Source organism: Pseudorasbora parva, chromosome 5 (assembly GCF_024679245.1).
Source record: "Pseudorasbora parva isolate DD20220531a chromosome 5, ASM2467924v1, whole genome shotgun sequence".
Lineage (NCBI taxonomy): Eukaryota > Metazoa > Chordata > Actinopteri > Cypriniformes > Gobionidae > Pseudorasbora > Pseudorasbora parva.
Genome location: NC_090176.1, coordinates 16,022,774 through 16,045,274, shown reverse-complemented (window position 1 = coordinate 16,045,274; position 22,501 = coordinate 16,022,774). Strand labels below are relative to the sequence as shown.

The window sequence follows — 22,501 nt, the reverse complement described above, 5'->3', positions numbered from 1 at the left end:
ATGTGTGACTTTTGGCCCATATAAAAGGCCCATCTTACCACCTTATACATTTATGAGCTTTTTAAACTAACCACTTTTGATTTATTTATGTTTAACAAAATGATTCAGGTCCCCTGTTAGATAGTAAATCACGACGCCTGTGTGTTTGCTGTGAAATTTCTTATCATCACAAACTCACTGCAAAGATTTAGAGTTTTTACAGCAATACCTGAGTTTAAAGGGTTAAATCAAGCAGAAATAGCTCTCTAATGTATTCATTGCAGGTCATTATTGAATAGTGATTACGTTACACACACACTGACTCAGGTCCCCTGTTAGATAGTAAATCACGATGCCTGTGTGTTTGCTGTGACATTTCTTATCATCATAAACACACTGCAAAGATTTAGAGTTTTTACAGCAATACCTGAGTTTAAAGGGTTAAATCAAGCAGAAATAGCTCTCTAATGTATTAATTGCAGGTCATTATTGAATAGTGATTATGTTACACACACACTGACTCAGGTCCCCTGTTAGATAGTAAATCACGACGCCTGTGTGTTTGCTGTGACATTTCTTATCATCATAAACACACTGCAAAGATTTAGAGTTTTTACAGCAATACCTGAGTTTAAAGGGTTAAATCAAGCAGAAATAGCTCTCTAATGTATTAATTGCAGGTCATTATTGAATAGTGATTATGTTACACACACACTGACTCAGGTCCCCTGTTAGATAGTAAATCACGACGCCTGTGTGTTTGCTGTGACATTTCTTGTTGTCATAAACACACTGCAAAGATTTAGAGTTTTTACAGCAATACCTGAGTTTAAAGGGTTAAATCAAGCAGAAATAGCTCTCTAATGCATTCATGGCAGGTCATTATTGAATAGTGATTACGTTACACACACACTGACTCAGGTCCCCTGTTAGATAGTAAATCACGACGCCTGTGTGTTTGCTGTGACATTTCTTATAATCACAAACACACTGCAAAGATTTAGAGTTTATACAGCAATACCTGAGTTTAAAGGGTTAAATCAAGCAGAAATAGCTCTCTAATGTATTAATTGCAGGTCATTATTGAATAGTGATTGTTACACACACACTCACTCAGGTCCCCTGTTAGATAGTAAATCACGACGCCTGTGTGTTTGCTGTGACATTTCTTATAATCACAAACACACTGCAAAGATTTAGAGTTTATACAGCAATACCTGAGTTTAAAGGGTTAAATCAAGCAGAAATAGCTCTCTAATGTATTAATTGCAGGTCATTATTGAATAGTGATTGTTACACACACACTCACTCAGGTCCCCTGTTAGATAGTAAATCACGACGCCTGTGTGTTTGCTGTGACATTTCTTATCATCATAAACACACTGTAAAGATTTAGAGTTTTTACAGCAATACCTGAGTTTAAAGGGTTAAATCAAGCAGAAATAGCTCTCTAATGTATTCATGGCAGGTCATTATTGAATAGTGATTACGTTACACACACACACTGACTCAGGTCCCCTGTTAGATAGTAAATCACGACGCCTGTGTGTTTGCTGTGACATTTCTTATCATCACAAACACACTGCAAAGATTTAGAGTTTTTACAGCAATACCTGAGTTTAAAGGGTTAAATCAAGCAGAAATAGCTCTCTAATGTATCATGGCAGGTCATTATTGAATAGTGATTACGTTACACACACACTGACTCAGGTCCCCTGTTAGATAGTAAATCACAACGCCTGTGTGTTTGCTGTGACATTTCTTATCATCACAAACACACTGCAAAGATTTAGAGTTTTTACAGCAATACCTGAGTTTAAAGGGTTAAATCAAGCAGAAATAGCTCTCTAATGTATTAATTGCAGGTCATTATTGAATAGTGATTGTTACACACACACTCACTCAGGTCCCCTGTTAGATAGTAAATCACGACGCCTGTGTGTTTGCTGTGACATTTCTTATCATCATAAACACACTGTAAAGATTTAGAGTTTTTACAGCAATAACTGAGTTTAAAGGGTTAAATCAAGCAGAAATAGCTCTCTAATGTATTAATTGCAGGTCATTATTGAATAGTGATTACGTTACACACACACTGACTCAGGTCCCCTGTTAGATAGTAAATCACGACGCCTGTGTGTTTGCTGTGACATTTCTTATAATCACAAACACACTGCAAAGATTTAGAGTTTATACAGCAATACGCAATACCTGAGTTTGAAGGGTTAAATCAAGCAGAAATAGCTCTCTAATGTATTAATTGCAGGTCATTATTGAATAGTCAATATGTTACACACACACTGACTCAGGTCCCGTGTTAGATAGTAAATCACGACGCCTGTGTGTTTGCTGTGACATTTCTTATCATCACAAACACACTGCAAAGATTTAGAGTTTTTACAGCAATACCTGAGTTTAAAGGGTTAAATCAAGCAGAAATAGCTCTCTAATGTATTCATGGCAGGTCATTATTGAATAGTGATTACGTTACACACACACTGACTCAGGTCCCCTGTTAGATAGTAAATCACGACGCCTGTGTGTTTGCTGTGACATTTCTTATCATCACAAACACACTGCAAAGATTTAGAGTTTTTACAGCAATACCTGAGTTTAAAGGGTTAAATCAAGCAGAAATAGCTCTCTAATGTATCATGGCAGGTCATTATTGAATAGTGATTACGTTACACACACACTGACTCAGGTCCCCTGTTAGATAGTAAATCACGACGCCTGTGTGTTTGCTGTGACATTTCTTATCATCACAAACACACTGCAAAGATTTAGAGTTTTTACAGCAATACCTGAGTTTAAAGGGTTAAATCAAGCAGAAATAGCTCTCTAATGTATTAATTGCAGGTCATTATTGAATAGTGATTGTTACACACACACTCACTCAGGTCCCCTGTTAGATAGTAAATCACGACGCCTGTGTGTTTGCTGTGACATTTCTTATCATCATAAACACACTGTAAAGATTTAGAGTTTTTACAGCAATAACTGAGTTTAAAGGGTTAAATCAAGCAGAAATAGCTCTCTAATGTATTAATTGCAGGTCATTATTGAATAGTGATTACGTTACACACACACTGACTCAGGTCCCCTGTTAGATAGTAAATCACGACGCCTGTGTGTTTTCTGTGACATTTCTTATAATCACAAACACACTGCAAAGATTTAGAGTTTATACAGCAATACGCAATACCTGAGTTTGAAGGGTTAAATCAAGCAGAAATAGCTCTCTAATGTATTAATTGCAGGTCATTATTGAATAGTCAATATGTTACACACACACTGACTCAGGTCCCCTGTTAGATAGTAAATCACGACACCTGTGTGTTTGCTGTGACATTTCTTATCATCACAAACACACTGCAAAGATTTAGAGTTTTTACAGCAATACCTGAGTTTAAAGGGTTAAATCAAGCAGAAATAGCTCTCTAATGTATTCATGGCAGGTCATTATTGAATAGTGATTACGTTACACACACACTGACTCAGGTCCCCTGTTAGATAGTAAATCACGACGCCTGTGTGTTTGCTGTGACATTTCTTATCATCACAAACACACTGTAAAGATTTAGAGTTTTTACAGCAATACCTGAGTTTAAAGGGTTAAATCAAGCAGAAATAGCTCTCTAATGTATTCATGGCAGGTCATTATTGAATAGTGATTACGTTACACACACACACTGACTCAGGTCCCCTGTTAGATAGTAAATCACGACGCCTGTGTGTTTGCTGTGACATTTCTTATCATCACAAACACACTGCAAAGATTTAGAGTTTTTACAGCAATACCTGAGTTTAAAGGGTTAAATCAAGCAGAAATAGCTCTCTAATGTATTCATGGCAGGTCATTATTGAATAGTGATTACGTTACACACACACTCACTCAGGTCCCCTGTTAGATAGTAAATCACGACGCCTGTGTGTTTGCTGTGACATTTCTTATCATCACAAACACTCTGTAAAGATTTAGAGTTTTTACAGCAATACCTGAGTTTAAAGGGTTAAATCAAGCAGAAATAGCTCTCTAATGTATTCATGGCAGGTCATTATTGAATAGTGATTACGTTACACACACACACTGACTCAGGTCCCCTGTTAGATAGTAAATCACGACACCTGTGTGTTTGCTGTGACATTTCTTATCATCATAAACACACTGTAAAGATTTAGAGTTTTTACAGCAATACCTGAGTTTAAAGGGTTAAATCAAGCAGAAATAGCTCTCTAATGTATTCATGGCAGGTCATTATTGAATAGTGATTACGTTACACACACACTGACTCAGGTCCCCTGTTAGATAGTAAATCACGACGCCTGTGTGTTTGCTGTGACATTTCTTGTTGTCATAAACACACTGCAAAGATTTAGAGGTTTTACAGCAATACCTGAGTTTAAAGGGTTAAATCAAGCAGAAATAGCTCTCTAATGTATTAATTGCAGGTCATTATTGAATAGTGATTACGTTACACACACACTGACTTAGGTCCCCTGTTAGATAGTAAATCACAACGCCTGTGTGTTTGCTGTGACATTTCTTATAATCACAAACACACTGCAAAGATTTAGAGTTTATACAGCAATACCTGAGTTTAAAGGGTTAAATCAAGCAGAAATAGCTCTCTAATGTATTAATTGCAGGTCATTATTGAATAGTCAATATGGTACACACACACTGACTCAGGTCCCCTGTTAGATAGTAAATCACGACGCCTGTGTGTTTGCTGTGACATTTCTTATCATCACAAACACACTGCAAAGATTTAGAGTTTTTACAGCAATACCTGAGTTTAAAGGGTTAAATCAAGCAGAAATAGCTCTCTAATGTATCATGGCAGGTCATTATTGAATAGTGATTACGTTACACACACACTGACTCAGGTCCCCTGTTAGATAGTAAATCACAACGCCTGTGTGTTTGCTGTGACATTTCTTATCATCACAAACACACTGCAAAGATTTAGAGTTTTTACAGCAATACCTGAGTTTAAAGGGTTAAATCAAGCAGAAATAGCTCTCTAATGTATTAATTGCAGGTCATTATTGAATAGTGATTGTTACACACACACTCACTCAGGTCCCCTGTTAGATAGTAAATCACGACGCCTGTGTGTTTGCTGTGACATTTCTTATCATCATAAACACACTGTAAAGATTTAGAGTTTTTACAGCAATAACTGAGTTTAAAGGGTTAAATCAAGCAGAAATAGCTCTCTAATGTATTAATTAGGGCCGGGACTCGATTAAAAAAATTAATCTAATTAATTAGAGGCTTTGTAATTAATTAATCGAAATTAATCGCATTTTAATTGCATATATGAGAAACAATGAGAAGTAATTTTTCACATGGATTTTTACTATACCATTGAATAATGACTGAATACATAAGCTTAAAGGTGCACTATGCAGCTTTTGTCCACTGGAGGGCGCCTATGCAAAACAAATGCGTAGTTTGATGATGCAAAGTGTGAGCGCAGCATCTTGGGAGATGTGGTCTTCTCATCACAGCCGGTGAAAAATAGGACTCGGGCAGAAATCACGTTCATGGATGCGGTTATTAACATTACTGTAGTCTAAAGCAGAGCAGGACTGAGTGTTGTGGACCTGAGCAAAGCTGCTGGAGCGATTGTTAAACAAATACCCGCCTCGCGAATACCGGGACTTTTATTATGACGGGACGGGACACAGTTCGCCGGGGGCCTGCACAGATCCACTCTTCCGGTTATGATTTTGAGGTAATGGAGCTCTATTTATCATATTAGATACATGTAAGTGTGTTTAAAACGATGTTATGACTTTACTCCGTGCGTTCAGTTGTTCACACTGCTAAGAATAAAGCGCTCCTGCCAAATAAAAGCCGAAACCGAGGGTAGCGCAGATATGACGCAATTGACAGGCGACTCTCTCAAATGCAATGCTGCAACGTCCCAGTCCTTAGTTAAAATAGCAATTTTCTCACAATTTACAAATAGTTGGAAACTTCTGGGATATTGTAGGTACTCAACTGAACAAAATATATAACACTGGCCTAGTGGTTTTTGGATATTTTACTGCAAAAATACTACATAGTTCACCTTTAATCAACAAAATATTGTTTAGCTTCTTCGTTCATGTTCACTATGGTTTGTTGTTGTCATGGTTGTTGTCGTGACTCATGAGCGCTAGTTGGTGTTCCAGTATAATCGGTCCGTCAAAACTCATTCATTGAAAAACGTTCCGCGGGGCAAAAATAAGTGCGATTAATTTTTTATTTTTTTTTTGCGTAATTAATTAACGCGTTAAAGTCCCGTAGTTAATTAATCTTAATTAACGCGTTAAAGTCCCGGCCCTAGTATTAATTGCAGGTCATTATTGAATAGTGATTACGTTACACACACACTGACTCAGGTCCCCTGTTAGATAGTAAATCACGACGCCTGTGTGTTTGCTGTGACATTTCTTATAATCACAAACACACTGCAAAGATTTAGAGTTTATACAGCAATACGCAATACCTGAGTTTGAAGGGTTAAATCAAGCAGAAATAGCTCTCTAATGTATTAATTGCAGGTCATTATTGAATAGTCAATATGTTACACACACACTGACTCAGGTCCCGTGTTAGATAGTAAATCACGACGCCTGTGTGTTTGCTGTGACATTTCTTATCATCACAAACACACTGCAAAGATTTAGAGTTTTTACAGCAATACCTGAGTTTAAAGGGTTAAATCAAGCAGAAATAGCTCTCTAATGTATTCATGGCAGGTCATTATTGAATAGTGATTACGTTACACACACACTGACTCAGGTCCCCTGTTAGATAGTAAATCACGACGCCTGTGTGTTTGCTGTGACATTTCTTATCATCACAAACACACTGCAAAGATTTAGAGTTTTTACAGCAATACCTGAGTTTAAAGGGTTAAATCAAGCAGAAATAGCTCTCTAATGTATCATGGCAGGTCATTATTGAATAGTGATTACGTTACACACACACTGACTCAGGTCCCCTGTTAGATAGTAAATCACGACGCCTGTGTGTTTGCTGTGACATTTCTTATCATCACAAACACACTGCAAAGATTTAGAGTTTTTACAGCAATACCTGAGTTTAAAGGGTTAAATCAAGCAGAAATAGCTCTCTAATGTATTAATTGCAGGTCATTATTGAATAGTGATTGTTACACACACACTCACTCAGGTCCCCTGTTAGATAGTAAATCACGACGCCTGTGTGTTTGCTGTGACATTTCTTATCATCATAAACACACTGTAAAGATTTAGAGTTTTTACAGCAATAACTGAGTTTAAAGGGTTAAATCAAGCAGAAATAGCTCTCTAATGTATTAATTGCAGGTCATTATTGAATAGTGATTACGTTACACACACACTGACTCAGGTCCCCTGTTAGATAGTAAATCACGACGCCTGTGTGTTTGCTGTGACATTTCTTATAATCACAAACACACTGCAAAGATTTAGAGTTTATACAGCAATACGCAATACCTGAGTTTGAAGGGTTAAATCAAGCAGAAATAGCTCTCTAATGTATTAATTGCAGGTCATTATTGAATAGTCAATATGTTACACACACACTGACTCAGGTCCCCTGTTAGATAGTAAATCACGACACCTGTGTGTTTGCTGTGACATTTCTTATCATCACAAACACACTGCAAAGATTTAGAGTTTTTACAGCAATACCTGAGTTTAAAGGGTTAAATCAAGCAGAAATAGCTCTCTAATGTATTCATGGCAGGTCATTATTGAATAGTGATTACGTTACACACACACTGACTCAGGTCCCCTGTTAGATAGTAAATCACGACGCCTGTGTGTTTGCTGTGACATTTCTTATCATCACAAACACACTGTAAAGATTTAGAGTTTTTACAGCAATACCTGAGTTTAAAGGGTTAAATCAAGCAGAAATAGCTCTCTAATGTATTCATGGCAGGTCATTATTGAATAGTGATTACGTTACACACACACACTGACTCAGGTCCCCTGTTAGATAGTAAATCACGACGCCTGTGTGTTTGCTGTGACATTTCTTATCATCACAAACACACTGCAAAGATTTAGAGTTTTTACAGCAATACCTGAGTTTAAAGGGTTAAATCAAGCAGAAATAGCTCTCTAATGTATTCATGGCAGGTCATTATTGAATAGTGATTACGTTACACACACACTCACTCAGGTCCCCTGTTAGATAGTAAATCACGACGCCTGTGTGTTTGCTGTGACATTTCTTATAATCACAAACACACTGCAAAGATTTAGAGTTTATACAGCAATACATGAGTTTAAAGGGTTAAATCAAGCAGAAATAGCTCTCTAATGTATTAATTGCAGGTCATTATTGAATAGTGATTACGTTACACACACACACTGACTCAGGTCCCTTGTTAGATAGTAAATCACGACACCTGTGTGTTTGCTGTGACATTTCTTATCATCATAAACACACTGTAAAGATTTAGAGTTTTTACAGCAATACCTGAGTTTAAAGGGTTAAATCAAGCAGAAATAGCTCTCTAATGTATTCATGGCAGGTCATTATTGAATAGTGATTACGTTACACACACACTGACTCAGGTCCCCTGTTAGATAGTAAATCACGACGCCTGTGTGTTTGCTGTGACATTTCTTGTTGTCATAAACACACTGCAAAGATTTAGAGGTTTTACAGCAATACCTGAGTTTAAAGGGTTAAATCAAGCAGAAATAGCTCTCTAATGTATTAATTGCAGGTCATTATTGAATAGTGATTACGTTACACACACACTGACTTAGGTCCCCTGTTAGATAGTAAATCACAACGCCTGTGTGTTTGCTGTGACATTTCTTATCATCACAAACACTCTGTAAAGATTTAGAGTTTTTACAGCAATACCTGAGTTTAAAGGGTTAAATCAAGCAGAAATAGCTCTCTAATGTATTAATTGCAGGTCATTATTGAATAGTGATTACGTTACACACACACTGACTCAGGTCCCCTGTTAGATAGTAAATCACGACGCCTGTGTGTTTGCTGTGACATTTCTCATCATCACAAACACACTGTAAAGATTTAGAGTTTTTTCAGCAATACCTGAGTTTAAAGGGTTAAATCAAGCAGAAATAGCTCTCTAATGTATTAATTGCAGGTCATTATTGAATAGTGATTACGTTACACACACACTGACTCAGGTCCCCTGTTAGATAGTAAATCACGACGCCTGTGTGTTTGCTGTGACATTTCTTATCATCACAAACACACTGTAAAGATTTAGAGTTTTTACAGCAATACCTGAGTTTAAAGGGTTAAATCAAGCAGAAATAGCTCTCTAATGTATTAATAGATAGTTAGATGTTAGATAGTAAATCACGACGCCTGTGTGTTTCTCTCCTCAACCCCCACAACCCCCCACTCACAAATTACATTTCAATAAGGGAAGACTTGAAAAAACAGTTTGTGAACCACAGGCCAATAGAGCTCAAACTACCAATGTGGCAGAACCCTTCTCAGATAAACTAGAGAAGATGCTGGGATTTGCCCTGCCAAATTAAACTAAATTACAGTTTTTACAATCGCTAGGCCACATTTCTCAATACTTTGGTCATTTTCAAAACTTGTTCTCCAAACCAACTTTCTGCTTCACAGCAGTTATTTCACATTCAAAATCCACAAAAACTAACAAAACACTTAATTCATGTCTCAAATCAAGTGCCAATGATCCACAGTTTAGCTTGCACAGACTGAAGTTGTGATCACTGTGTGAAGAGTTTTGAAAAAGTGACCAACATTTGTTTGACAAATTTGAGAGTGCCAGAGACTTTGACTAAGGAGAATATTCTGAGCACAGTGTGTGATGTTATTGAGATCTTTTATGAAACTTTTTAGAGGTGACAAAAGTAAGAGTTCAAGAGTATCGAGCTGAAGAAAAAATTCTGAGCACAGCATGCGATACTGTTGAGATCCCTTCTGAAACTTTAGAGGAGACACATATGAGCAATCCAGTCTCTCTAGCCAAGGAGACAAATCAGAGCGTAGTATGTGATGTTGTTGAGATCTCTTATGAAACTTTAGTGGAGATAAACATGAGAGAATGTCATTTTTGTCTCAGGATAAACATGTGAGAAGCAGGAGACTTAGCCTTATGTCTCAATTTGATGTTCACTTGATCTCATTTCTGTCTAGGAGAAAGATGTGAGTTGAGAAGGAGATCTCAGGTTTGATTTTCCTTTCCTCTAGGTTGGCCTTTGGTTCACAAACTGGGTTTTTAGGGCCCTATAAAATCAGTTTTATTTTTTCCCAAATTCCGTGTTTTCCGTTTAAATTTTTGCAAATTCCGTTTTTTCCGTTTTAATTTTTGCAGATTCCTTTTTTTCCGTTAAAATGTTTGGTAATTCAGTTTTTTTTTACCCTTTACTGTTATTTTGGTGAAAAAAGAGTTTGCTTTTAATGTTAATATAATACAACATAAAACAAAAAATAGGAATGACCTTAAATTTATCGAGGTAACAAACATCACATTTACTTTTTAGGACAAATATGATATTTGACATAACACTGCACTTCAAATACTTCAAATATTAATGGTTATTAGCTTTAAACTTTCCGGTAAAATAAATTATAATAGTTTATATAAGTTAAAATGAAAGTGCTCCATTAGCTTTTTCTTTCAAGTAATTTTTTTTAAAAAAGAACTAAAAAAAAAATCATAAGAATCATCTTTTATAGTACTATTAAGTAAAACATTTAAATTTGAAAATTAACTTAAAAAAAAAAACATTTCACCATGAAATCATGTAGTGAATTGTTCTGTGTTTAACAATCACCATTATGATATCCAGAGCTGTGAAAAATAAAAATACACGAAAACACAACACTGCCTGAAGTTTTTTTCCCCCATCTTCAAAGGCCCCTTTAAATGATTAAAACTAGATGCTTAATTTTAACTTTAAGGTTACTTATCATGTAAACTACCCATATACAGCATGTTAAATGCATGTTTGGAACAGACTAACAGAGGGGAAAATGGTCGCATTTGCAGCAGATATGCATTGCTGCCTAATGTGCCCATTATAAATCAAAGCACGAGATGACAGGGGTCGAGCAGAACACCGGAAAATCTGACAGAATGGACAATATTTGTCTGTATGTGCAATACACGAGCGCGGCTCACGCTCTCCATACGGAAAGCTTCTGCGCCGCCTGCGCGTGCAGTGTGAAACCGCCGTTAGCGTCGAGTTTCTTAACTTTTTCGCTGCCGAAAGCAGAGCCGTGGAGACCAACTTCGCTGTAATTTCATTGTTTTGAAGGGCGAGCTGAAATGACGGGAGGGGTTGTGTCGAGAAGATTTGCTTCCCCCGGTCTGCACTTTCCTCAGACATACGTTCTTAACCCACACGACACAGAATTTAATTACAAATATGTAAAATTCCGGGGAAATCTGCGTTAACACCAGATTCCGCGTTTATATGCAGATTCCGTGTTAATATGCCAATTCCGCGATTCCGTCCGCGATTCCGTGATCGCGGAAATTATAGGGCCCTAGGTTTTCAAGTCTTCCCTTATTTATTATTATTAAAATGTAAATTGTGTGGGGGGGTTGTGTGGATCTACTGTGTTTGTGGGCCCAGTTTACAGCAGTTAGTTCACCTATAAATGAAAATTAGCCCATGATTTACTCACCCTCAAGTCATCCCAAGTGTATATGACATTCTTTTTTCAAATGAATAAAATCTGAGTTATTTAAATTTATATTAAAAAAGTCCTGGCTCTTCCCAGCTTTAAAATGCCAGTGCCTTGTCGGTCCATAAAAGTGCATCTAACCATCATATAACTGATCCACACAGTAACTGATCCATAGACTAAAATACTAGCTTTCGGTTTTCAGTGCCACACGAATCACATTGCGCTTAAAGGACAACTCCGGTGAGAAATGACCCTAGGGGTAATTAACAGATGGTTACCGAGTAGATCGTTCTCTGGGATGCGGTTTCATGAAAATCGAATTTAAAGAGTTTTATCTCGAAACACAGATAAGCTTATAATGTTTGTCTATGGGGCATGGAATAAGTGAAATTAAATCGCTAGTTAATACCACTAACAAGGCTCAACATATCCTCACACTAACACGGCAGCATAATGAGGATCCCTACATGCAAACCGCAGCATTGAGAACTTGTTAGAGTACAAACGGTTTAATAAGAAGATACTTTATAAAGACAGTACATTACACATTTACAGACTGCAGCCATCTTGGAAAACAGTCTCGACTAGTCGAGCCACGAACGCTGTGCTAAGTGAGCTGGTCGATAGGAATTAAGTTTGTGAAATCTAATTACATGGACTTTTTTTTCTTTTTTTTTCTCTACTGCGTTCAGTGCTTTCTTCCGGAAACAATGGCCCATATGAGATTCCAAGTCACAGTTCATCACTTAGCACAGCGTTCGTCACTCAAATCTGTTTTTAGAGATAAAACTCTTTACACTTGATTTCCATGAAAACGCATCCCACAGAAAGATCTACTCGGTAACCACCATCTGTTAATTACCCCGAGGGTCATTTCTCACCGGAGTTGTCCTTTAAAGAGTAACCCTTCTTCACCCATGAATCCTTGACGTATGTGCACTGACAAACGCAGAAGAGAGAAGATAGAGCTAAACAAAACTTAGCGTCAGGGGTTACTCTTTTCATAATAACACTAAAACACAATTTCTTTCAATAAAAATAGTTTGTTTAGTCTATAAAGTTTAAAATATGGACATTGTTCTTACACAAACGTGCCACTTTGCTTCAGAAGGCTCTTCATTACTCACGTGCTATATGGGTGAACACCTAAAGCACACGCCCCAAAAGCTGTATCTATGACAGTCCACGAATGCTAAACTAAAATGCTAAAATTAATACAAAATTATTTTTAAAAAAATAGGAAGTATCCCAGTAAACACAGTTGCTTATGTCATAGTAGGTTCAGTTAAGTGAACATACACTTTGAGAAAAAGTAACTTTAAAATTATTAACTTATAAAAAAAATGTGTATATATATATATATATATTTTTTTTTTTACAGTGAGGACAATACAGTGTTATATTACAACTACTGAGAGACCGTCCTGAAAAGCACTGTTTATTTCATTTGTATCATATCTTTTGTATTTATTTGTGCTTTCACTTGTAATGTGTTTGGGCTAGAGGTTTAGATGTGCTCTTGAAATTGGAATAGAGAATAGTGTGTGTGTTGAGTTTGCTGCACAACCCCCCACCAGTAATTTACATTTCAATGCATGAAGACTCTCACAGGTGATACAAAGAAGCTCACTACTGTTACCTGTGTCCTAGACCAAATACACTGCCAAAAATAAATTGAAATTACATGATGAAATGAAATTACAATCGCTAGTACACATTTCCCAATATTTAGGAGAACTGAGTGAGGAGTTTATAAATTTGCTAACCAACTTTCAGCTTCACAGCAGTTAATTTTACATTTACAAATCAACTCATTCTTCCAGAGCACTGGCAGCACAGGTTTATCCAACACTAACATCAGGAACATTATACAATTGAAATGTCTTTACAAAACTAGAATGACACTCTCTGCTGCTTATAATTCACTGCATGCTTACATTACAGTACAACATTATTCCTAAGTTTCCTCTTTTGAATGGATGGTAATGGACTAACACTTGTGTTGGTGTTCAGTTTCATCAAAGTTGCTTTGATAGTGTTTGATTTTTTTAGCAGGATAAATTGCATTACAAAATTACTGTATACATGTTGTAAATTGCTGTCTCATTCAGTTTTGTATTATGTTATTGTTTTGTCCATAAGTTTAACACTTTTGAAAACAGCATGTAAGGATGTGCGAATTGGCCTGTAGAACAAAGATTTGATTGTGTTTGTGTCAAAGTGAGAAAAGATTTCAGGTAAATTGAAAGATGTTGCCATTGAATGCATTTTTTGCTAAAGCAATGTTGATTCACAGTTAAGCTGTGATATAAAATGTTCTTTTACAAAACATTTCTCAATAATAAACACACTTTTTCAACTTTTTCAACTCTTCACACAGTGATCACAACTTCAGTCTGTGCAAGCTAAACTGTGGATCATTGGCACTTGATTTGAGACATGAATTAAGTGTTTTGTTAGTTTTTGTGGATTTTGAATGTGAAATAACTGCTGTGAAGCAGAAAGTTGGTTTGGAGAACTGTGTGAAGGATTTTGAAAATGACCAAAGTATTGAGAAATGTTTCCTAGCGATCGTAAAAACTGTAATTTAGTTTAATTTGGCAGGGCAAATCCCAGCATCTTCTCTAGTTTATCTGAGAAGGGTTCTGCCACATTGGTAGTTTGAGCTCTATTGGCCTGTGGTTCACAAACTGGTTTTTCAAGTCTTCCCTTATTGAAATGTAAATTGTGAGTGGGGGGTTGTGGGGGTTGAGGAGAGAAACACACAGGCGTCGTGATTTACTATCTAACATCTAACTATCTATTAATACATTAGAGAGCTATTTCTGCTTGATTTAACCCTTTAAACTCAGGTATTGCTGTAAAAACTCTAAATCTTTGCAGTGTGTTTGTGATGATAAGAAATGTCACAGCAAACACGCAGGCGTCGTGATTTACTATCTAACAGGGGACCTGAGTCAGTGTGTGTGTAACATATTCACTATTCAATAATGACCTGCAATTAATACATTAGAGAGCTATTTCTGCTTAATTTAACCCTTTAAACTCAGGTATTGCTGTAAAAACTCTAAATCTTTGCAGTGTGTTTGTGATGATAAGAAATGACACAGCAAACACACAGGCGTCGTGATTTACTATCTAACAGGGGACCTGAGTCAGTGTGTGTGTAACATAATCACTATTCAATAATGACCTGCAATTAATACATTAGAGAGCTATTTCTGCTGGATTTAACCCTTTAAACTCAGGTATTGCTGTAAAAACTCTAAATCTTTGCAGTGTGTTTGTGATTATAAGAAATGTCACAGCAAACACACAGGCGTTGTGATTTACTATCTAACAGGGGACCTAAGTCAGTGTGTGTGTGTAACGTAATCACTATTCAATAATGACCTGTAATATTCAATAATGTAAATACATTGGTGTACCTGACAATAATCTTAAATGAGAGATGTGGACTGATCATATACTGTAATTATGAAGACACAACAGAGAATGAATTTCTTAAAGAAATGACTTTTCTGTAATGTATTAGGTGTTATGTCTAAGGTATATATTGTGTGTGTGTGTGCCTATTGTGATACCAGATGCCTAAGTAAACAAGTTAACTTATTTTAATGTGTTGACTAACATACTAAAGCACAAGAAGACTTGTGGACTAACTAAGTATAGTGTGTTACTTGATGTAACATCTTGTAACTTTATTGCGACTGTGTAATAAATATATTTAAAAATAAGCTTCAAAATAAATTAAAGTATTAAAGTATATTTTAGGTTACAAATAAATACTTCTCAGTACATTCAAAAGAACACAGTTATTATAAAAAGACATATTATTACTTGACACATTATATAGTCTGTACGAAGCTTAACTGCATTTATGTTATTTATTTGTAAAGACATGCAATGGTGGAGATGGCATATATATATATATATATATATATATATATATAATGAAGACAGACTTGACTGCCAGCTCACTTCACATTCACACACACACACAGCTCCACTGCAGACTAATGGAGGTCCCCTGTTGGATAGGTAGACATCGGTCACACACACACACACACACACACACAGCTCCATTAGAGTCTATGGAGGTCCCCTGTTGGATAGGTAGACATCGCTCAGGTCCCCTCTTGGCATATTTTTAAAAAAATAAAAAAATGCTTATTTGAAGTTATATTATGAATAAGGACCTTAAAAGAAAATTTTGTATGTGATTTTTGTTTCTTCAAAATGACTAGAAACACAGGTCCCCTCTTGGATAGTGTAGAGTGATAGTCCCCTCTTGGTAATATAGACATGTATGTGTGTGTGTGTGTGTGTGTGTGTGTGTGTGTGTGTGTGAGAGAGAAAGAGAGAGAGAGAGAGAGAGAGAGAGAGAGAGAGAGAGAGAGAGAGAGAGAGAGAGATTAGAAGTATTAGTACTTATAAAGGCCATATTAATGCCTTTTTCTTGCATCTTATTCTACATCCCTTAAAGGTGGGGTAAGTGCTTTCTGGTAACTGTTGTTGCAAAACAAACACGCCCCTACCCCCAAAAGGGTCTCGCCCCTATTTTGATAGCTCCGCCCCACACATACGTAACCCAGGCAACGAATACGGCAGAATCTGTGCGTTACTAATCCAGGTCAAATATTCAATGAAAAAGTGAATATCCATCACCAAAACACAAACAGTTCTCATGAACAACTCGATAGTACACAAGCTGATAGTACACAAGCTGATAGTACACAAGCTGATAGTACACAAGCCGACAGTCCAACTAGCGAACATATTACAATTATGACAAGATTAGAGTTATAGCGATCACAAAACACAAACGGTTCTCATGAACAACTCGATAGAACATGAGCCGACAGTCCAGCTAACGACATATTACAAGTATGACCGGATAATATATAGATCATGAAATGAGGAAACAAACATTATAGTATAGTATAGTATAGTATAGTATAGTATAGTATAGTATAGTATAGTATAGTATAGTATAGTATAGTATAGTATCTTACTTGTGGGACACATTTTATGAGCTGACGCTTGAAACAGGCAGTGAGAAGATTTAGATGCTCCATACGCTGTGTAAATGAGCGGGTCTTTTTCATTGCTGAAGTGAGCCACAATACGATCGCAAATGAACAAACAAGTGAACATGACACACGAGCATAGTCAAGCAAAAGCCAGCATATATTGTTCTCTGCTAATGTCCGTCCCGACTCCTGTGTGTCGTGTTTTTTGAATAATGACGTGCACTGAGCGAGCGCTCTCGTCTTACCATCAATAGTAGACACGCCCCTTACCTGCTGAGTGGCTACAAGTTTGTTATTGCACTCGCCCGAGTCTGTTTTGTAAAACAGTTTTGAAATAACACTTACCCCACCTTTATTCCTACCCAATACCTTACTAACCATTATTAAGCAATATTTTATTAGAGGCGAGAGTCATAGTTAATTAGTTAATAGTGAGTATTGGACCCTAATCTAAAGTGTCATCAAACAAAGGTATACCAGTTCCCTTTCATTCTGTCACATTCTATGTCACGACATATTGGGATCCCAAACATCTCCGTTCCTTCCTTCAGGGAACAAGGGTTACATACATAACCGAGACGTTCTTACTATTAACTAGTTGCTTATTAGCATGCATATTAATTGGATATTGGCTGTTTATTCATGTTAATCATACCGTATCTTCCTATCTAAAGTGACAGTTTATGTTCAGAATAAGCTGCAACGTGGACCAGACGGTATACCGCAGGTCAAAATCTGGACAAATCCACACAACACATCAAACCTTTTGGTTTTAGGATGTTCCCCATTTTAAGAATTCAGACTTTGTGTCAGTGATAAACTGTGTGAGGTTTAATAGATGAGGGTGAGTGACCCTATGTCTGAGATGAAAGGTGCCGCACGAGAGACAGAGTGAGGGAGGAGAGGCCTTGTCTCTTCACTCAGCCCACTCACTGACTGATCTGACACATAGAGGCCACACTGCCATTCCGGGCCACCTGTCTCTGGGCTTTAACTCCGCTCTCTCACACACACACACACACACTACGTACTGGCCTCCTCCTTCTCTAGCCTCAGCTCTTAGGAGTGACAGGGGTGCAGATAGATAGATGGAATTCATCTGTCACGTTGGATGAGGAGTCGGTTGTCAGATTAGTCTGCCGCAAGCAGCCATCAGAGGTCTACACTTGCAGTTAAACTTGACTGAATTTGTTCCTTGTGATCTTCTAAACCGTTTGTTCTAAACACCATTATGCTTGAAATAAGCAGTGTACACAAATATGAATTGTCTTCTTGTGAATTTCTGATTTTGGGATCAAATGGAAAAGTAGCGAGCAGTGCCTGGCCTGTTAACTCCTTCAAAACTGTTCAAAAGAATCTCATTATGCAAGTTCTTAAGCTAGATGTGTGAATGTCCAGAGTGAGCAGAGGTACAATCTAGACGAAGAAGAACCTAACCACAGGCAGGTTTTGCACCATTCTGAATGGAATTAAAAATGTTTCAAATCCCAATTAACTTTCTACATGTGAAGTGAGGATGCAAACAAATCAAATTTAAATTAAACAAAGAAGTATTAAAATGGCATGAAATGAAACAGCAATTAATACGGCTGCTATGAATAGCTTATAACTGTGCAATATTTCAGTGTGAATTACCCATAAAACATGATCAATGTGAAGTGTGAATTTAAATATTAAATCCTTTTCACTGTTTAAGAAACTGGGTACAACCCTTTTTGACAATTTGCCGGAAGCACCAACCATTTTTCCCATCATTTTTCCCATTTATCGGACACACCCTAAGTGCACTTGTGGCGTGGCGTGCACTTTAGACCATGCACTCAAATCGTTAAAATAGTTCCCCAAGTGTGTTGTGGCAGTTCAATGTAAATTCACACTTATCAACAGGGAAACCATTCTTACACATTTTATCATCTCTTCTGTATGACTCAATGTTTTTAATCTGAGGTGATTGATATCGGCAGTGCTCTTAAAATGCATTACAACTAAATGCTTTTAGCTTGTGGCTTACCTTCTCCTTGTTTTCCAGAAATTTCCGGATGAGGGCTTGGCCAACGTGGTGAGGAATGTGTTTGACTTTGACTCCTATAACAAGGACATGCGTGAGGTGCTGATCACATCTCTGCACAAGCACGGCATTCCGATCGGAGCCAAACCCACCAGCGTGCACCTGGCCAAGGAGTAAGAGCTCAGCTCCTATTGACCCTTTATTGTCCATGAATACATTTTCATAGACAAATATTGAGTATAAATATAAATACTCTAACAGCCAGGCTATCCTGGACTAGTAAGACTACCTGTAGAAAGGATCTGCTCTGCGTGGTCCTCAAACCACACACTTGAACAAATGCGTTTAAAGATGAAGTTTTCAATTTCTTCTTCAACGGCAGTGAGACTAAACAAAATGATGAGTAGTTTTAAAATAGTTTGCATCTACATTGCTCTGACAAACAGGTCAAACTCACACCATTGGTTTAGCCGATATTTATGGGGGTATTTTTGTTGCATTATTCCAAACAAATATATTGTTATCTATGCAGGAGTTTCACAAAAATGAATTAGATTCACAAATACAATGACATTTGCGAAGAACAAAAAAATCCACACTTTTTTTTTTTTTTTGTCACAAACACAACTCTGACTTGCATTTATTTGTGAATCGCTTCCTGTGCATTGTTGATGGCTTCCTCTGCATTGGTGGATCTCTTCTTGCACATTTGTAAATTGCAGCACATCACGCAGATTTTGAAACATTTCTAGCGTCTTCACCAGGGTCTACTGTCACACAAATTCACAAATAGGTAGACTCCACCCCCCATTTTTGTGAATCTCTTAACATTTATTTGGTGATATCGATCTATTTGTTTGGAATAAAGCAACAAAACTACCCCCATAGATACTGTTGTGTCCTGCTCAAATGAACAGCAATTTCTAGTGTCACAGATATTACAAACTTCACCTTTAACAGATGCATTTAACTTATAAGCTGCTTATTTCATTGAAGGTGCAATAGACAAAACTCTAAACATGCATGAGTTCACACATTTAAAGGTAAAAATCTAATACTTACACAGACTTAGAAATAACTAAAACTGAAACCTTGATTGCCAGGGTCTGGTTAGTGCTTTTAAAAAGATTTATGGGCAAATTCCAATGGGAAGTGAGCGTCTCTATAGCCTGTTCACTATGAAACAGAATGCTTGGAGTGGGAAATCTGGGGAGAGCAGGAAAATTTTCTCATAATGTGTTTTTCTGGAACACACCTGGCGACGGGAGCTATTAAAAACATAATTTTCTCTTTTATCTTGAACGATCCTTCAAGTGGCGTCTGTCCCATCGCTGTCTGCCCTTCCACTGTTTGGAATTTGCCCTTTATCTAAATATTAAGAGTTTGGCATCAGCATTATATAACAACAAATAATGTCTCATTCCATAAAGGTCATTTCATTTTATCAGTGCTGTATATTATACACTTTCAATAAAGGAAATTATTTGTTTCTTCTGTCTCATATTTGTTTTATTTCACTTGCTTTTAAATGTTTTGCTATCTAGTCTACACAATGTATTATGTTTTATACAAAGTACTGGAAAATGACAGTGAAGAAACAAATATTTCCTTTGAATCAAACTTCTAAATTTTTTAAAAGATGTCCCACAATCGCTAAGGATGCATTTATTTGATCAAAAATACAATAATATTGTTCAATATTTATTTTAATGTTTTTTTTTCTTCTTTTTTCTTTTCTTTTCTGGGATAGCAAAGCTGAATTTCTAGCATCCATTCTCCAGTTCAGTCTCACGCGATCATTAAATCTAAACTGTCTGCTCAAGAAACATTTATTATTAAGCAGTGGCTATTTGCATACTGTGTAATTAGTAACAAAAAGTATTTTATTTGCGCTTACTGTAAATAGTGCTTAGATGCTATTTATACTTAGAAAGTAGTGAAAAATAGTGGTAGATACTATTTGCACCTCAGTGAATGGAAAACTGTGTACAATAATAACACAGTGTGACTTATATGGATGCTGCTTTATTGGGACATTACTTGCACCTCTCTTACGCCTACTCCTAATTTCCACTATTAAATACCCATTAGGAACTTCCATTTCCAATATTTAGAATATTTTCTTATTTTTTATTTAAAATAAATGTAAAATAAATATCAAAGCTGATATGCAATGGAAAAAGGGAGGAAAATGAGTTCTGTAAAAGGCAGATTTAAACTTTGGTTGGTTGCATCAAATGCTAACGCCACTTGCCCTACTCGCCATGCAGAGTTCATGTAGAGCAGAACTACTTTTGGAATTATGGATTTACTACTTTATGAAATCGTGTCTGGCTCAAGCTTCGAACATACTCTGCAAGAACTAAGAAATTTGTTTTCTCGTGGTGGCAAGAACTTCGTTTTGGCCAGTGCATTCATACTTCACGAGAAAAGCAGGTGCCGATCATCTGCGTTTCTCCGCATTAACCATGCCCACTTTAAATGTCTGACCAATCACACAATAGTTTTTGGACACCTGCAAGAAAAAAGTTCTGCTCAGGCGATGTGTCGAGAACAAGCTGTGTGAACTCCCGAACCAGGGTTGCGAGAACAAAATTATGTAATTTTGTTCTCGCAGCTCTGGGAGCGAGAACTTTTTTTTCTGTTCTTGCGAAGTATGTTGCAGCCTTCCATCAGATAAAGGTGGGCGGAGTTAGTTTGAAAAGCTGCCTCTGCCAAAAACGCGGGCTATTTGCAGTTGGTGTAAGTAGACACTATTATTATCAATGTTTAATATTTTGTGGAAACTGTGATACATTTATTTTCAGGATTCTTCAGTGAATTAAATGTCACAAGAACAGTATTTATTTGAAATAGGTATATATTTGGCCATTATAAATGTCTTTACTGTCACTTTTGATCAATTTAATGTATCCTTGCTGAGTAAAATTATTAGTTTCTTTAAAAAAAAAAAAACATTTAAGTATTTAATCTTGATGGGAATAATATGTTATCCCAGCTGCATGATTTGCAGAGGAGTGCATTGATGTTTTTTTTTTTTCTGGGAATACTATCTGTTCAATAATCAGATATGTAACTACAACCTTAATGCATGTCAATGAAGTACAGAGACAGCAGACTGTTATCCTGGCCCATGTACAGAGTCAAATGAAACAACAAATGTTTTCTGACTTGGGTAAAAATGTGACATATACAGTAATGCACATATATAGTAAACACAGTCAGTCACAAAAAGTCAGTCAGTTTTGCTTAACCTAATAAAAGAACACAGTTTTATGTATTTTCATGACCTACATGTTGTCATAATCAGTGTTAGATTTCAGTTTCATAACTCTGGCAAAAAGACAATGACTAAATACCCTTTTCCTAGGTTACCATTGCCAGACTGTAAGATGGCGGGTTACTGGGCCATCAATCAGAGCGGTAATGCACGACGAAAGCTGCTGTGTCCAACAGATTCCCATCGGATAGATATTAAGGTATCATAAACCTTTCATGTATTTTTCAATATTTCAAATTTGTAATTAACACATTACACTAATTAGACGTTGTGCTTTTCCTCAGGGCCCAGTGTTTCTGCGGGTTCAGAGTTATCCATCTGAAAGGCATGAGTCCAGATCTATGAGCTTCACTGAGGAACAGGCTCACTGGCAAATCCCCATGAACGAGGTCAACATCGTCTGCGACGTCACAACTGCTAATGGTACGCTATGACTAAAGCACAATGACATCGGAGTTAGTCTCATGGAGCCAAACCTTTGACCTAAATAATATGACATTATAAAGTCTTCCGAATCCTTTTTTCCT

General features: G+C 36.8%; 1 protein-coding gene across 1 annotated transcript in view; it reads left to right on the top strand.

The window, feature by feature from the left end:
* vwa8 (von Willebrand factor A domain containing 8) overlaps positions 1-22,501 on the top strand; it is a 159,644-nt gene that overhangs the window by 65,588 nt on the left and 71,555 nt on the right. The window contains exons 26-28 of the mRNA XM_067443330.1: positions 18,716-18,867; positions 22,065-22,173; positions 22,259-22,397. Coding sequence (XP_067299431.1) covers positions 18,716-18,867; positions 22,065-22,173; positions 22,259-22,397 — 400 coding nt within the window. The remainder of the gene's footprint in view (positions 1-18,715; positions 18,868-22,064; positions 22,174-22,258; positions 22,398-22,501) is intronic.